Source organism: Podarcis muralis, chromosome 3 (assembly GCF_964188315.1).
Source record: "Podarcis muralis chromosome 3, rPodMur119.hap1.1, whole genome shotgun sequence".
Classification (NCBI taxonomy): Eukaryota; Metazoa; Chordata; class Lepidosauria; order Squamata; family Lacertidae; genus Podarcis; species Podarcis muralis.
The window spans coordinates 35,590,351-35,607,993 of NC_135657.1; the positions used below are offsets into that span (position 1 = coordinate 35,590,351).

The 17,643-nt window shown below is 42.6% G+C and overlaps 1 protein-coding gene across 4 annotated transcripts in view; it reads left to right on the forward strand.

Annotated features, from left to right (window-relative positions):
* Window positions 1-15,274, forward strand: part of LRFN2 (leucine rich repeat and fibronectin type III domain containing 2) — a 243,087-nt gene extending 227,813 nt beyond the window's left edge. For 2 of the 4 annotated variants that reach the window (XM_028724414.2, XM_028724415.2), the window contains exon 3: window positions 13,745-15,274. In XM_028724414.2, the coding sequence (XP_028580247.2) occupies window positions 13,745-14,666 (922 nt within the window). In that variant the 3' untranslated portion in view covers window positions 14,667-15,274. The remainder of the gene's footprint in view (window positions 1-13,744) is intronic. The other 2 variants (XM_028724417.2, XM_028724418.2) reach the window with 2 other exon arrangements.
* The last annotated feature ends 2,369 nt before the right edge of the window (window positions 15,275-17,643 follow it).

Below are 17,643 nucleotides of genomic sequence, written 5' to 3' on the forward strand. Positions count from 1 at the left end.
ATTAGAGAACAGAAAGTTCCTTATCTTTTACCCCATGATGGGAGAATAGGAACTGAGTGGCCAACCCAATTAGCCTAATCAATTCCCCCTTTGCCCCGCCCTTTAACCTTAATACCAGGATGTTAACATGTGACCTAGTCCATTGGTTGAAAACAGGGTATATGAGCATTAAGTTCTCATCAGGAATAGGACTGAAAGTCCACAACAAACCTGAGAATTAAAGGTTTCCTGCTGGGCTTCCGGAGCCTTTTTATTTCCTAATTTGCTTAATGATGCCACAGACCTAGTTAAAACATTGCAAAAATGCAATTTATGCTGTGCTGGGTCCTCAAGAGCACATGGTATGTTACTGATATGTACTGAGAGAGCACACCAGGGGGTGCAGATTGTCAAGGAGGAAATCAAAGAGGAGAGCTGGAATCAGAGGCAATGGGAGATATATATTTATTTCCAGTTATATGATTCATTAATGTTATAGTGCTCGGGGCAAACGCAAGATTAATTTTATTAGACTTGGACCAGAAAAATATGTAGAGCTGTGAATCCTGGAGTTTGTGAAAAGCCTCTCTGGGAGTGGGGATTAGGAAAAAAATTCAATTCCACTTGCATTTCAAGGCAAATCTATATAATTCACACTTTCTGAAAGTAAGCGAACCGAAGCACAGTCATCCTTCAAAATTCAAACTTCTCCAAATTATGCAGTGGAATCCAGCAGCCATGTCATGTGTACAAGAATACACCTACTAGGGTAAAACTAGGGCATGTATGTGCATGAAAATAACATCCAAAAATACTTCATAGCAGGGGAAATGGTTTTGCAGAAATGTGTACTTTAGGCAAAATTGCAATCAAGGAGAAATTTGCACTACAATCCTGATGAATTTTCATGAGAACTAAAAAAAGAAAGAAAGCACAAACTAATGAAGAGGCATGGAGAACTCAAGAGTGGGAAAAATGGGGGAAATGAAATGGTCATGTTTGTCCATCCTTACCCAGGAGGCAGAAATAACTTTCATGAGTGGGTAGCAGCTCCTCATAGTAAGTGTCTTAATTATGGTTAGGAATCCCCATTTCCCCACCATAAGACAATAACAGAAAGTAAGAGGGCCCTATGAGTGTACAAGAGCAGATCAGTCCTTTTCCCTAACTTACTTCCTTTGCCAGCACTCCATGTACATCTGTGCAACAGGCACAACAACAACAACAATTTATTATTTATACCTCACCCATCTGGCTGTGTTGGTGGCTCCCAACAGAATAATAATCATAATAATAAGCAATAAAACATCAAATATTAAAACTTCACTAAACAGGGGTGCCTTCGGATGTCTTCTAAATGTCAGATAGTTGTTTATTTCCTTGACATCTGATGGGAGGGTGTTCCACAGGGCAGGCACCACCACTGAGAAGGCCCTTTGCCTAGTTCCCTGTAACTTCACTCCTCACAGTGTGGGAACTGCCAGAAGGCCCTCAGAGCTGGACCTCAGTTTCTGCACTGAACGATGGGGGTGGAGACTCTTTTTCAGGAAGGGTAGATCTGTCTATTTCCTGTCCATATCAATGTCCACAAGTTTTCACCCAAAAAAATCCCTTCCCATTTCTGTCTTAATTGCATTTTTAAAAAATATCTGCACGACATAATTTACTTTTAAATATTTATTTAAATAGGAATGCTCTTTTTTTGTATTGGTCCCTCCCTTTTAAAATATATTTTAACTCAAAATAAATTCTGATACGTTTTTGGTGCTAAGAAGCTCGTTGGAATTTTTAGGAAGTGTGAAAGCTGGTGGAGAGCTCAGCTCTAATCAACACATTAGTCTGGGAGGTGCAAATCAGGTCAGTTTGCCAAGCTTGAATTGCCCTTGAATCTCAGAATAGGATAAGAGTGGGAGAAGTGACAAAGTGCCTGGACTTGAGCAGAAAATACATGCCTAATGTGCTTTTTGCCCATTCAGTTTGCTGAGAATCTTTGGAAGCAGGAGTTGAGAATTGAATCCAGCCTGTGGGCTGGATCCTTACTTTCCCCCCATCACACCCCCTGCAGGCCAAGTCTGACAGGTGACCCAATCATCTTGAAAACAAAATGCACAGGCAAAGGCACAGATCTACACTTTTCAAGCACTGACAAAGCAAACATCCAGTGTGATGTACTCACACTCTTGTTTAGTGCAGAAGAGGGGGAAGTAAATGCAGTGCCTGATCTTGAGTAGACAAGCAATGTAGAAATTAGAATGGGGCCTAACTAACCTCTGAGCTCAGCTGTGTACCAAAAGTGAATCACCGCATGGATGTTCCAACGGAAGTGTCAGTCTTCGGGGAGTCGGCTTCCTCCCCCCGTGGCAGTAGATCAGAAGATCAAAGAAAGGAACGTATTACCAGTTAGAAACTTTAATAATCACAGCGAGAGAATAAAGAACACATCTCCTAGAAATGGCAGTGCTCCCAATTAAGGATCACATCTCCTTCTGTCCCTATTAATCTACATCACTCCTACGTCTTGTAATCTGAGTTTGTAACCCCTATGCTTTCTGTTCTGAGACTTTCTGAGCTCTTCTTGACCTTGGGCTTTCCAGAGTCTGTGAATCTGTTAACCCTCTTTCTTCCAGTGTTTCTTCACCTAGCTGTTCCCCATCCAGTATTTCCCAGCTTCTGCTTTCTGAACTATGCCCCTCTGCAAACCACTATTCCAAATCGATACTGTCCTCCTGCTCCTGGGAAGATTCAGGAGCAACAGCAGCAGGGAGAGGAGTGGTTCCCACCATTCCCCCTCAGTGCAGCCCTCCTCAGCACAGTCCCAACAGGAAGGACAATGGCAGTACAATGGCCCATCTAGTCCAGCATCACATTCTCACAATGGCCAACCAGATGTCTGTGGAAAACCCACAAGGAGGGTTCGGGCACAAGAGCACTCTCCCCCTTCTGTAGTTTCCAGCACCTGGTATTCAGAAGCATTACTGCCTCTGACTGTGGAGGCAGAACATAGCCCTCTCCTCCATGAATATGCCCTCTTCTAAAGCCATCAAAGTTGATGGCCATCACTTCCTCCTGTGGGAGCGACTTCCATAGTTACGCACCATGTAAAGACTTGCTTTTATCTATCCCAAATTTTCCAACATTCAGCTTCATTTGAGGTCCACGAGTTCTAGTGTTACTAGAGACAAAAGAAAATTCTACATTCACTTTCTCCATGCCATATGAATCTGAAATATGAGCACTTCAGGTTGAATGAGAAAGTATTCAAGCACTCTGGGAGTTAACAAATAAAAGCAAAGGTGGTGCTCCCATGTCTGAAGAGGATGATCTACTTTTCATGAAGTTACCCAATCTCAAGACTATTTTTGAGACACTCTCTGAAATAACCCTCCCTCCTCAATACGTATTGCTAGTCGGCTGTGATTGATGGTAGCTCTTAAGAGTCTTCACACCTAAAATCAATGCAGACACATTTTCACTCAGGGATATTGATGACTCTTTGATTATCCCCAACATACGCAGCTGAGAGAGGCCACTCCAATTCCTGCTTTGCTCCATCACACAGTGCATCCTTTCACAGCTGCTCTGCACTCCTGGTACTGTTAATCATGGAACATTAGCTGTGCAGGTGTGGCATCAGGGATGAAATAAAGAGCCAAGAGGGCTCTTTTAAAAAGTGGTAGCTGGGCAGGATTTGATAACGTCCCAAGCATTTTAGCTGTAATCTGGGTTGGTATCCCCATAGGAGCTCAAAACTCTGAACAAACTTTAATTGGTGCTTCCACATTCCAAAATTACTAGCATTTAACCAGAGTGGAGATCTTGTGATGCACTGTGGAGACAACTACTTCTATGTCACTGGATTGGTGACTGCTTCTAATCCACATGCTTCTGAAGCACAGATCTGATCCTGCAGTGATATTTTAAAATGTTGCCTTCAAAGCATGAATGCAGCACTGAAGGGAGAATTCACACTGACCGCTGAACTTGATGATGCCACAACTACTCTCCCATATTCTTAGATTCAGGAAGGCAGGTGTACAGGTTTAACTCTAAGATTCATGGTGTGTCTGGATTTGCAATTGAAAGAAACCACGGCTGTCATGGTTATTTGCTCAAGCAAATAAACTGGGTCCATTTAGGAGAGGGATGAATCAATCTCTTAGATTCGTTCTTGCTCGGTTTCTCAATATTCCAATTTTAAACTCAGTTCTCCACATTTCTGCATAAATTTCACAATTTTATAAATCTTTATTGGATTGAGTTTTCACCTCCAAATCTTGCATCCATTTTTCATGCCTGTTCATAGCCATTTCCTCACCAAAATTCTGATTACAAGGGTGGGGACAAATCCCCCCTCTTGTGCCAACTTGGCCAATGCCCCTTGTATTATGGTATACAGCCTTTTAGAAGTATCACACTGTCCAGGAATGGCATTCATATGCACATTTTAGACCAGATTAGATGTGATGCTACACTTGCTATGGTATCCTTTAAAAAAAACAACAACAAACCCTTGCAGGTATGGAGTAATTATGGTCAGGAACATGGCATGTTTCAAGAGGGACTTAACCCTTTCCATCCCCACTGTGCTTTTGATGAAAATTGCTGCACCACAGCTTCCACTGGCACCAATTGACGCTTTCCTCCCTGGGTTAATAACTGGTGCATTGGCAAGGGTCATTGGGATTGTAGCAGAAGAGGAAAGGGTTAAATACCATCCTTGCACATGGCAGTCATGATGAAAATCATCCCCATGATGCCTTTAAAACACACACATATCAGCAACAACATCAGCAGCAGCAAGTAATGCAGCAAGTAAGAGCAGCCCTTAGATTTGCATTTAGCTATGGATGCTATACCTCAGTTCTGCAGTTATATGCTTATTTGGATCAGAGGCCTATTTGGATAAACATCCCAAGTCAATAGACCATTTTCCCAGTTGGTAGTAGCTATGCATTCCATTCCCCTGACACAAATATTCTTGTGGTTTTGCACTTTGTGTTAAGTAGAGAGACCAAAAAAAATAGCAGAGCTCATTTCATAATATTATAAATAATCCAAGCAAGTTTCTATCACTTTCGGTCACATTACACATTTTTGTCTTCTCTAAAAAAAATACTTCTCTAAAGCTACTTCTTTCTTGAAGCCATAGACCACAGCAGGATCCTCTTCTCAATTCCATCTACTGGCGCTGATCTCTTCCCCTTCCCTTTCATTATTATTCCTTCATCCCTGAGTTCAGCTTACTGTTGCCATCTCTGCCATATAAATCCTCTGAGGCGGGTGATCACATCACTTCTGGGCAACACCTAGCACACAAATGAAATAGCCGCAAAAAGCAATAACTGGATTGTGCCTTTGCTGCATAAAATAATGCCTCATTGAGAAAGAGCAGTGGAAAGGGAACAGCTCATTAACAAGCTTACTTGTTTATGCTTCCACATATTTAAGTTCTTTGGGGAAATTCACCAGTCACTAAGAACAAATGTGGTGTCACTGAAGAACAATATTTGGTTGCAAGTTAGACTAGCAATTCTTGTGGTGCTTTATTGCAGAGATCATGGCACTGTGCTCTTCTTTTGCATTTATCCCGAGCAGCTAAGAGAGACACTGCTAATATTTATGTAGCCAGCATGCACATGCACTTGATAGTTTGTGCTAGTAATATCCTTATTGGGGAAGGTGATGACTTTTGCTCCTTTATTAGAAAACTCCCCTGCCCAGAGTAGCTGGGGAGGCCAGGCGAGATAGGCGGAATTTAAGATAATAATAATAATAATAATAATAATAATAATAATAATAATAATAATAATAATAATAATAATAATTATAAGCATGGAAGGAGCTATCAATTCCATGACTGGCCTCCTCCAACGATGTATTACTCACCTGACTAGACCACTCATGCAAACAGCTGTAATTGCATGAGTATGCTGGATGCTTGCAACAGCTTTCTAAGATAAGGTTCTGCGATTGGCTTGTGATTAAAGATTGGTATCAGCTGGGCCCACTTGGTGCACGAAAACTAGGCAGCTAATCATAGCATTTACCGAACTTTATTGTTGGAGTAAAAATGAATTCACTTTGACATTAAGTATTCACAGGGAGTGCTGCAGAATGTAAAGGCAAGGGGAACGGGGTGAAATCAGTGGTGGCTTTTAAAGTAAAGTTGTTGTTGTTGTTTAGTATTCTTAGTCGTGTGTGACTCTCCGTGACCCCATGAACCAGAGCATGCCTTGGAAACTCTCACTTTCTTCTCAAAGCTTCTCCTTTTTTATGTCCATGGAGTTTTCTTGGCAAAATTCTGGAGTGGTTTGCCAGTTCGTTCTCCAGGTGGATCACATTTCGTCTAAACTCTCGGCTATGACCTGTCCGTCTTGGGTGGCCCTGCATGGCATAGCTCAGAGCTTCCTGGAGTTATTCAAACCCCTTTGCCACGACAAGGCAGTGATCCATGAAGGGGTTAAAGAAAAGTAGAATCATGTAATTGGAAGAGGCTCCAAGGATCATTTAGTTCAACCCTCTGCAATGGAGAAAAGTAGTTTGGGTAGGGTTTGATTTAGGACGGTGGTGGGGAACCTTCAGTCCAAAGACCACATTCCTTGATGGAGAGCTTTTGGGGGCTGCATACCATTGGTGAGAGAGCCAGAGGCAAAGGTGAGCGAAACAATAGGTTGTGTTTTTACCTTTGTGTGGTTGGTTGCATTTCTTTTTTTTATATAATTATAACTTTAAATTATCACCTATTAACAATCCATTTTTGCACATCTTTTTAACATTGCTGCTAAAAACCACTTAACTTCAATCCATCATCATTCTAACATTCATTAATTTTGCAGTATTTTTGTAAATAGTCTTTAAATTTTTTCCAGTCTTCTTCCACCGACTCTTCTCCCTGGTCTCGGATTCTGCCGGTCATTTCCACCAGTTCCATATAGTCCATCACCTTCATCTGCCATTCTTCCAGGGTGGGTAGATCTTGCGTCTTCCAATGCTTTGCGATAAGTATTCTTGCTGCTGTTGTGGCATACATAAAGAAAGTTCTATCCTTCTTTGGCACCAATTGGCCGACCATGCCCAGGAGAAAGGCCTCTGGTTTCTTCAGAAAGGTATATTTAAATACCTTTTTCATTTCATTATATATCATTTCCCAGAAAGCCTTAATCCTTGGGCACGTCCACTAAAGGTGAAAAAATGTACCTTCAGTTTCTTTACATTTCCAACATTTATTATCGGGCAAGTGATAGATTTTTGCAAGCTTGACTGGTGTCATGTACCACCTGTATATCATTTTCATAATATTCTCTCTTAAGGCATTACATGCCGTAAACTTCATACCTGTGGTCCATAACTGTTCCCAGTCAGCCATCATAATGTTATGTCCAACATCTTGTGCCCACTTAATCATAGCAGATTTCACCGTTTCATCCTGCGTATTCCATTTCAACAGCAAGTTATACATCCTTGACAAAGTCTTAGTTTTGGGATCTAACAGTTCTGTTTCCAATTTTGATTTTTCCACCTGGAATCCAATTTTCTTGTCCCAATTATATGCCTTCATTATTTGATAATAATGAAGCCAATCTCACACTTTGTTTTTTAGTTTTTCAAAACTCCGCAATTTCAATTTATCTGGTTGCATTTCAGCCATGCAAGAGTCAGAGGTTTATACACAAACACATCTGCCCATTCGTTATCCAGGCAAGCAAGAGCATGTTGGCTATTCAAGGACACATCCCAGTTTGGGAAAAGCCAGTGCAGAGCAGGACTAGTAAGGGATGTGGCTTGGAGAGAGATGTAAGTGGCCTGGGCAGCAGGGATGTCAGATAATTCTGATGAAAATGGAACCAGGGACAGAAATGACCTATGTGAGCATTTTTTGTCTCATGTTCAGACTGGAAAACAACACTGCAAATGCGGTAGATATTTGCTATTTTGTTTCCATGCAATAAACAGTGTGTGTGTGTGTGTGTGTCCCCCATCCCACATTTCCAGTATATTTCCTCTGCACCAAAATGAACTTTGAGGAGTAACATAATTACATAATTCATTCATTATGCAAAATTCTGCTACAGCAGACAGCAAGACAAATGGCATAGTTTTTGTTGGGAGAAGAATAGCTGGATGGATATGGTGCTGCACCTGAGGAATACAGGAGGGAAAGGAAATGGATGCCTTCTTCCATCTTGAAGGCCAGAGAGAGAAGCTTAAGGTTCCCCCACCCTAGTTTAGAATATGGGTGCAGGGGAGAGAGTATAAAGAAACCTCAGACAGTTTCAAGACATCTGTGGTGGCAGCTCCACGGAATATAAACACAGAATATTATGTGAAACACCACCTCTAGCTTTCTGCTTTGTAATCAAATGGGACCAGCAAAGGCAGAGAAGTCCTCAAAGAATTCAGCACGGCTTATAAGGAGTGGCTAATTCATATCTCAGATGAAGGTGGTGCGAATTTTAAAAAAGGATTAAAGTACGATTAATCCTAAGCAACTAGTTTCACACTTCAGCTAAGGTAAGGAGATGGAGCTGCTGCTTGCTTAATCCTGAAGTGTGAATGAACTCTTCAGTCACCAGTAGAGAGAGAGAAAATATTCATTAATTTTATTTTTCCATGGGGAAGAAAAGAAATGATGTGAATTTATTTATTTATTTATTTATTTATTTATTTATTTATTTAACAAGCTCTCTCTCTCTCTCTCTCTCTCTCTCTCTCTCTCTCTCACACACACACACACACACACACACACACACACACATATTGCATGATTGTAAGAAAACATCTAAGTAGTTTAAAACCTAAAATAAAATATTGAAATTATTTCATGATTAAACCCAACAGGAGTTAAAAAGAAAGAAAACACATGTAATTTCTGCATACCTGGATATGCTTGTCTAAACAAAAGTGTTTTAAGCCAGGCATCCCCAAACTCAGCCCTCCAAATTTTTTGGGACTACAACTCCCACCATCCCTAGCTAACAGGACCAGTGGTCAGGGATGATGGGAATTGTAGTCCCAAAACATCTGAAGGACCAAGTTTGGGGGTGACTGTTTTAAGCAGATAACAAAAAGAGTACAGTGAAGGTAGTCTTGGTGTCAAGTCCACCATTTTCCCCAGGACAGACATTAAGCTTGCCAGCCCATCATTTTTAGGAACGCTTCTAGGTTCCTTTTCCAAAATTGGTGTTACATTGGCCACTTTCAAGTCCTTGAGTATGGAGAGTGATATTAGGGAGCAGTTACATCTTTTTGTAGTACGTTAAGCACCCTTAACAAACTACATTTCCCAAGAAACTTATGGTGAAGCCAAATGTAAGTTGTGGTTGGGGTCTAAATAAAGGTCCATCCTAAATAAAAGTACTTCCACCACTTTTAACTTTTGCTCCATGACTGTGGGCTTCCTCCTTATTCCTGTCTAACTCCATTATGCAGATTTCTTTCTCTTCAGAGACCCTAGAATGCAATGTATTGTGTTGTTGTTCAGTCATTTAGTTGTGTCCGACTCTTCGTGACCCCATGAACCAGAGCACTCCAGGCACTCCTGTCTTCCACTGCCTCCTGCAGTTTGGTCAAACTCATGCTGGTAGCCTCGAAAACACTGTCCAACCATCTTGTCCTCTGTCGTCCCCTTCTCCTTGTGCCCTCCATCTTTCCCAACATCAGGGTCTTTTACAGGGAATCTTCTCTTCTCATGAGGTGGCCAAAGTATTGGAGCCTCAGCTTCACGATCTGTCCTTCCAGTGAGCACTCAGGGCTGATTTCCTTAAGAATGGGTTGGTTTGATCTTCTTGCAGTCCATGGGACTCTCAAGAGTCTCCTCCAGCACCATAATTCAAAAGCATCAATTCTTCAGCGATCAGCCTTCTCTATGGTCCAGCTCTCACTTCCATACATCACTACTGGGAAAACCATAGCTTTAACTATACGGACCTTTGTTGGCAAGGTGATGTCTCTGCATTTTAAAATGCTGTCTAGGTTGTCATTGCTTTTCTCCCAACCAGATGGAAATAAGGCTCATTGGCTATGAAGGAACACTTCCAACAGTTCTATCATAATTTCTGTGCTGGAAGGTTTTGTTAATATCTTGTAACTGAAAAGTATGGGTAGCAACTAATACTTGAGGAACTGTTTCTATATATAGCATGCTGAAGAACCAATCTTTAGTTTAAAATGCAATTTGTGAATATGCCCTCATTCCACAGATTTTGTTGCTGTGAATGAGGAACAATAGGGACAGTGGGGAGGAGAGAGCTTTATCTTGTTCTTATTTCCACTCTGAGTTATTCTTAATATGCAGCACTACATTGACAGGAGACCCATGTAGACTTCAGAAATCTACTGTACTTATTAAGCTGCCTGTGTTAAACAGAATCTCCTGTTATTCTACAGTTCTAAGTTTGTATCTCTATGGGCCACATTGCCTACTAGGAAAAATTGGAAGCTGCCTTATACTGAAGCAGAGCATTGGTCTATCTACTTCAATATTGTCTACACCAGGGTTTTCCAAACTTGGGTCACTAGCTGTTTTTGGACTACAATTCCCATGATCCCTGAGCACTGGCTCTGCTAGCTAAGCATGATGGGAGTTGTAGTCCAACAGCAGCTGGAGATCCAAGTTTGGAAAACCCTGGTCTACACCACTGGTGTTCAATAGGTGGGCCAGAACCCACTAGTGGGTCATGGCCTGATCCAAGGTGAATTGCAACAGGACGTAGGGTTGCCATATGTCCTCTTATTCCAGGACATGTCCTCTTTTTCATGGGTATGTAAAATGAGAGTCGTCATAGCGAACCATAGTTAAAAGCAGAGGTTGACAAATGTATCCTCTTTTTTGCTCCTCAGAAAACATAAACAGGAGCAGTACCACTGTGCAAATATATGGCAGAAGATTAAGAAATGGGTCTTCAAATACATGTTTAGTTTATAAGTAGGTCCTGGGTCTAAAATGGTTGATACCTAGTCTATGCAGGCTGACAGTGGGTCAGGATTTCAGACAGGGGTCAGATTGTAGGCAGCTACTATTTATTCCTGACTGTTTGTTTGTTTCTAGATGGGAAATAGAATCTCAACTAAGACTCTACTCTCCTTCTGATTGGATAAAAGGTTGAGAGCGGGAGTCAAGCTATAAAGGAGGATACAGTGGTACCTTGGGTTACATTTGCTTCAGGTTACATATGCTTCAGGTTACAGACTCCGCTAACCCAGAAATAGTGCTTCAGGTTAAGAACTTTGCTTCAGGATGAGAACAGAAATCGTGCTCCGGCGGCACGGCAGCAACAAGAGGCCCCATTAGCTAAAGTGGTGCTTCAGGTTAAGAACAGTTTCAGGTTAAGTACGGACCTCCGGAATGAATTAAGTACTTAACCCTAGGTACCACTGTAGTTTGTTAGAAGGTTAGGAACACTGAGATTCAAAGAGCTGGAGTGGAAGAGCTACAAGAGAGTAAAGAGGCCCAAACAGAGAGCTTGAACAGTGTAAAGTGAGAGGCAGCAGAGTGGGGCATTGGAAAAAAGGAGCCAGGGGGGAAAACCCACAAAGGGACCCAGAAATTGAATCAATGGGTGCAAGTTGATAAGTATTGGTTAGGGAAGCAGTATCTGATAGATATAGCAGTGCTTTTTTTCTGGGGCTACTCAAGGATACCCAGCACTGGCATCTCTTTTTTGTTGTTGTTAAAAACTGTAGCAATTGTGGTTCGAGGACCCGTACCCCGTGCAGTGGAATGAAACACAAGGACACGTGATATAAGGTTAATGGGCAAGAAAAGGCCACAACTTTATTGATTACAGCAAGTGAAAAGGTATTGGCTTAGGCATTGGATTACGTCAGCTGACTCCACCCCCTCAGAGAGGGGTGAGTCAGAAACAAGGTGGGTTTATTCACCAGTAGGTGGAGCCTGTTGATGCTAATCCAACTATAGGCTCTCCCCTGATGTCACCGAGGGTCGTGCCATGGCCTCCCGCCAAGCAGGCATCGGACAGAATACACGACCGCCAGATTCCTTTAACGGAATACCCAAAAATTGAAGGCATAGGCGATGGCCACACCTAGCCCTTCGACACCACAACACATTATTCCAATGCCTAACCCACCCACCAATACCACGAAAGTTGTGACGATTGCTACGAGGTAGGCGAAAAAACCAAAAAGCCTAATGCCAAATGGAAAAATTCCTGCCAGGCCCCCCGAACAACCAGGGCGACCAACCTAAGGTCCATAGCAAGGCCAAAAGAAAACTGGAACCCTGCTCTAAGGGAGTGGAGGGTGGGTGACCCGCGACGGGACAACGAAAAGTGAGGGCTGGAGGCTGGCGCCGCAGCAATTTAGGCTGCTGTACACGCCCCCCCCCCTTGAAGGCACCTGGTTGGGTGCCTGGCCGAGGGCGTGGGCGCCAGCCAGGTGAGTGGGAGGCAGGGGGCAAACGCCCCCTGCTTGAGGCGGAGTCCGGCTCCTGGCCACAACCACTCCCCTCTCTTGCAGGGAGGAGAGTCTTTACTGTAACAACTTCATGGTGAGTACCGGCACCTATTTTTCCAAAAAAAACGTACTGGATGTATTTATCTCTAGTTATTTTTTTATTTGCTTCTACTTGATTGAACAGCTACTCCAATCATAAAATTACTTTTTAAAGAAGTCCCCCCCCCTCAAAAACTGCTTACTGTGTTGCCTTTCTTAAACTTTAACTAAAAGTACAATTGGTTTTGTAAAAAATAGGTTTATGGCCACACTTAAGTGCCTTGCTATTCTACGCAATACAAGGAGTAGGTGAGGACGGTTAAAGTCTGGAATGTTAAAGGGCTGTTTAGTGGAAGAAGTCAGAGAAAAATAAAGATGTCCACATGGTGACAGCAGCAAACATAACAAGGAAGGGGGGTTGGTTTGGCTGATGGACTTGTCTCACTTCCCACTCACGGTTCAGGCTACAGCCTATGCTGTCACAAAGGCAGAGCTCTAGAAATGACAGTTTCCTAAGAAGAACTTGCTGATTCATCACTTATTATGTAAGCTGCCTATGTCAGCTGGATACATATCCAGTTAGAAACAATACTCTGCTTTTCTTATTCCTTGATCTGCATGGGGTTGTGGGTTTTGTTTTGGTTTTTGCTTTTGTGTGTGTGTGCACACAGTATATATATATTGTATACAAAAGAAGTAGTCTAACCTCCTGGCTTTTTGTCCCATTTTAACACCTTTGTCCTTTCAGCCAAATTAACAAGAAAAGGAGAGCTAGGTAGCCAGCTCTTGGATGCTTACAGGATTATACCTCAGTGACCCAGCCATGTCTTTAAACCAAAGCAATTGCCCCTTGTTGAGTTTCTATTGCTAGGTTAATAAATGAAAACCACTTTCCTGATTTATAATGTGTGTTAACATGGATTTAATCCCAGCAGTAATGTTGGAATGGCTAGGCCCCCACGCACCATTCAAGGATACCAGTGACCTTGAAGGTCAGAGTAAGGAAAGGAATGAAGGAGTGCAGGGACACCAGAGGCTGTGAATATCATCCAGTATTTCAGGATTTTGGATAATATGTGTTCTACTGTAAGGAGGGAGGGAGGGAGGAAAAAGAGTGTGATGACAGAATTGGTAGAGGATACATATTCAGAGATGAACAGCTAAATGTCTTTTGACTTAGGCATTTGAGGAAATAAACTAAGATTTAGACATTTCCTTCTGCTGCTGTCCAGTGCTTTGGCTCCACCCACCCCACTCACACTACTTTCCCATCACATTTTAAACTAATGTTGCTGTTTTCTTTCCCTTAAAGGATGATCCCTGCTACAAACAAGGCTTTTGTGGTGAACAACCTGGTGTCTGGGACAGGCTATGATCTTTGTGTTCTGGCCATGTGGGACGACACCGCCACGACGCTCACCGCTACCAACATTGTGGGCTGCGCCCAGTTCTACACCAAAGAGGACTATCCCCAGTGCCAGTCCATGCACAGCCAGTTCCTGGGGGGGACAATGATCCTGATCATCGGAGGCATCATCGTGGCAACTCTGTTGGTGTTCATCGTCGTACTCATGGTCCGGTACAAGGTTTGCAACAATGCCCCGGGGAAGATGGCTAACGTTAGCAATGTCTATTCACAAACTAATGGATCCCAGCCTGTTCAGAACGGGGTCCTGCCCCAAGTCAACCCCAAAGTGGTGGTAAGGAACGAGCTCATGGAGTTTAACTGTGAGTCTGCACACAGCAGCATCTCCTCTTCTTCTAGCTCTGTGAATAGTCGCGACTGCGATGGCTACAGCCTCCAAAGTGAGCAGGGCACATTGTCCAGTAAGTGGAGGCCCCCATCGAGGTCAAAGCACAACAACATTGATCGGCTCATGGGAGCCTTTGCCTCCCTGGAACTGAAGTGTCAGAAAAAGGAGGACACAATAGACTCCAGAACTTCAACAGTGGCCCATCACTCAGACAAGGAGCCACTGCTGGGCCAACATGAGTCCAAATTCCGTAGCCTCCTCATGTTGCCACTGGAGGGTAAAACTAAGCGTAGCCATTCTTTTGACATGGGAGACTTTTCCACCTCTCAGTGTTGCAACTACCCCAAAAAGATCACAAACATTTGGACAAAACGCAGTCTGTCAGTGAACGGCATGCTTTTGCAGTATGACGACAGTGACCTGACAGGGGCGAGGGGAACTTATGGGAGCTCGGAGTGGGTGATGGAAAGCACAGTGTAAATAAGAGTGGCCCTCCGTTCCATTCTGAATCCCTCCAAGCATAACAGAAGTCCATGATTGTTAAAAAGGCCATAAACGTGATGGGAGAAACACACAACACATGTGCGCGCACATAGCCGTATATCGGTCAGATAATCAAGTTGGATAAGAGAGGTTATGAAATGTTAATAGGTGTGTGTGAGAGAGAGAGTGAGAGTGAGAGAAGCTGATGAAATGTATCCAACACATTCATTATGTTTGTGTGAATGTCTCAAGGAAATCACGGGTGCATTCCTGGTGAACTGTCAAAAAAGCTTAAATGAGGATTAAAAACAGGTTAAGCGGCATATGTTTCATTCAGAGAGGAATTCCTTCCCTCTTCTTTTTTCTAAAAAGGAGACTCCCATGGATATAAAGATGACCTGAGGATAAGCCCAGCTGCCACTATGGTTGTCCAAGGACCTTCATCAAGACAGCATCTGGAGAAAAAGAGCATGCGTGCAAACCATCTTCTCGGCTTAATCTCATAATGGAATCAGCAACACGTGGAAATTTTCTTGCCATGGTTTGGCTGAGGATTTTTTTTATCTCTTTCCTCCCAGAAATAATAAAAAGGTCTCTGCTGTTTATTTTTATTGCTTTTCTTTCCTGCACTAAATTAAGGAAGACCAGTCACCTAGTGAACTGCACACTTGTTTTCCTCTTCTGATCTTTATATCCTAGGGTGGGGAAAAGAAATCTAGGAGTTAATATTTTTTTAGATTCCCCCTTTGTCCACTCCCCTCATGATCCTTTGTTTGTCAGTTTATAAGGAGGCTGCAGATAATTTGGTCAACTGTCTGAGGGAGTTTGATGTCTGAGAGGCGGGAGGTAAAGAGGAAGCCGGTTTTCATAATCAAAGGGTGGGGGGAAATGAAACTGTTTCGATTATCTATTCATAAATCACTTCCAGCTAAGGTTAGGCAGTTTTCCTCTGTTCAGCTGAGCACGAACAATGTAGACTTGCATACCCTTTCCAGAAAACGAACAAGCACCGTTCTTGCGTGCTCGGTGCCACCAAATGGCATGTAGCAATGTCAATCAAAACAAGAGCAAGAGAATTTGAGATCTCTAGGCATATTGTGCAGTGAAATGTTTGATTAGGGGGATGTTTCCAATAAGCCATGGAAAACAAGATGCTTTGCAGAATAGGTGGTGTCCCATGTTTAATCGTTTTGGTGCTGCTTCCCTTGCCCCTCACCACTTTCACAAGCCCTTCTCTCATGCCAAGATCCTTGCTCTTTTGAGATCAACTGTTGTGGCTTGCAAACTAATCACCAGACGCATTTGCAGGCACATTGCTGCAAGACCTGGGATTGCTGAGGATATGCATGTGCAACTTCACTAAACCATGACAACTGTGAAATTTGCAGTATTTATGGCAGCAAGAGCTACCCGCCTTTAATTCAGATATATTTTTCTGTATTTATTTGCTCCCAGGAATCATTCCACTTGGAAACCATTTCTGAAATTGCACATTATTTTGAAGGGATGTGCTGAGAAGGGTGGCAAAGGATAGAAGAAACACATATACACACACAAATCTCTATGTATTTTTTTTAAGAGAGAAAAGCTCAGAGATCTATTGTGACATGGCTGTGTATTTGATCTTGTTATTCGTCATGTTTCCTATTTGAAGTTTTAGAAAATGACATCCCTGTGAACAAAATATTTTCTTTTTTCTCTCCCTCTTTTGCTACAAAATGTACAGTAAAAAAAACTTATTGGGAAAAATTAGCCTCTTTTCTTTCGTTTATTTATTTTGGTGACCTGTTCTGAACACTCAACCAATAATATTTCTTGCAAGTGGAATAATAATAATAATAATAATACATACATACATACCTGTGGTCTAAACCACTAAGCCTCTTGGGGTTGCTGGTGGTAAGGTCGGCAGTTTGAATCTGCGTGACGGGGTAAGCTCCCATTGCTTTCATAGTGTCCTGCCCACCTAGCAGTTTGAAAGCACACCAGAGCAAGTAGATAAATAGGAACCACTGTGGTGGCAAGGTAAAGGTCATTTCTGTGTGCCCTGGCACTCGTCACAGTGTTCCGTGCACCAGAAGCAGTTTAGTCATGCTTGCCACATAACCCAGAAAAGCTGTCTGCAGACAATTGCAGGCTTCCTTGGACTGAAAGCGGAGTTGAGTGCTGCACCCCATAGTCAAATTTGACTGAACTTAACCATCCAGGGATCCTTTACCTTTACCTTACCTACTGTCAATCATGAGAGCTGCTACTTTTGATCCACCGGTTACCTCTTGTGGTTAAAAGGAAAAGAAAAGCAACATAGAACAATGTTTCTTTACATGGTTGTAACATAAAGATGATGTTGGGTGCTATGATCATGACTTTTCTTGAAGTCAGTGAGAGCTATCTATTTCACAGATCATCTCTACTCCAAATGCAATATGTCATTGGCTAGGTACCTGAACTTCCCAGCACTCCCCTTGGTGACCAGCCCAAATTCATAGTGTCACCAACAAACACAGTGAATGAAAATGTGAGTTGCCAGATGTGTTCCTCTTTTGAGGAATATTTCAATGACATATAAATGACAATTTCTAAGCTATCCTTAAGGGTGGTTGTGGGAGGTGGAGGGACCACTACTTCCTATGGCTTAAATGGGGAGAGTGTTCAATGCAGGGGGAGGCTGAGCCAGTGCAAACAGGGACTGAACAGTATCTCACATATTGTGTATTTTTGAGAGGATATTTCCCGAGACCTTTCATGGGCGCCATAGGCGGTACAGGCTGGGCACACTTGCAACCCATGGGTGCTATGATGATGACCCTTCATATATATGACAACCCCATATATTCCATTCAACAAACTTCTAATGGGATGTGCCCCACTCCACACACTCCCCAAATCTAGACAGTCAATTGAAAATTAACCACATATCAACTACACAGGCTGCTGTGTGTATAGATACTGCTACAAACCTCCCTGTCCAAAT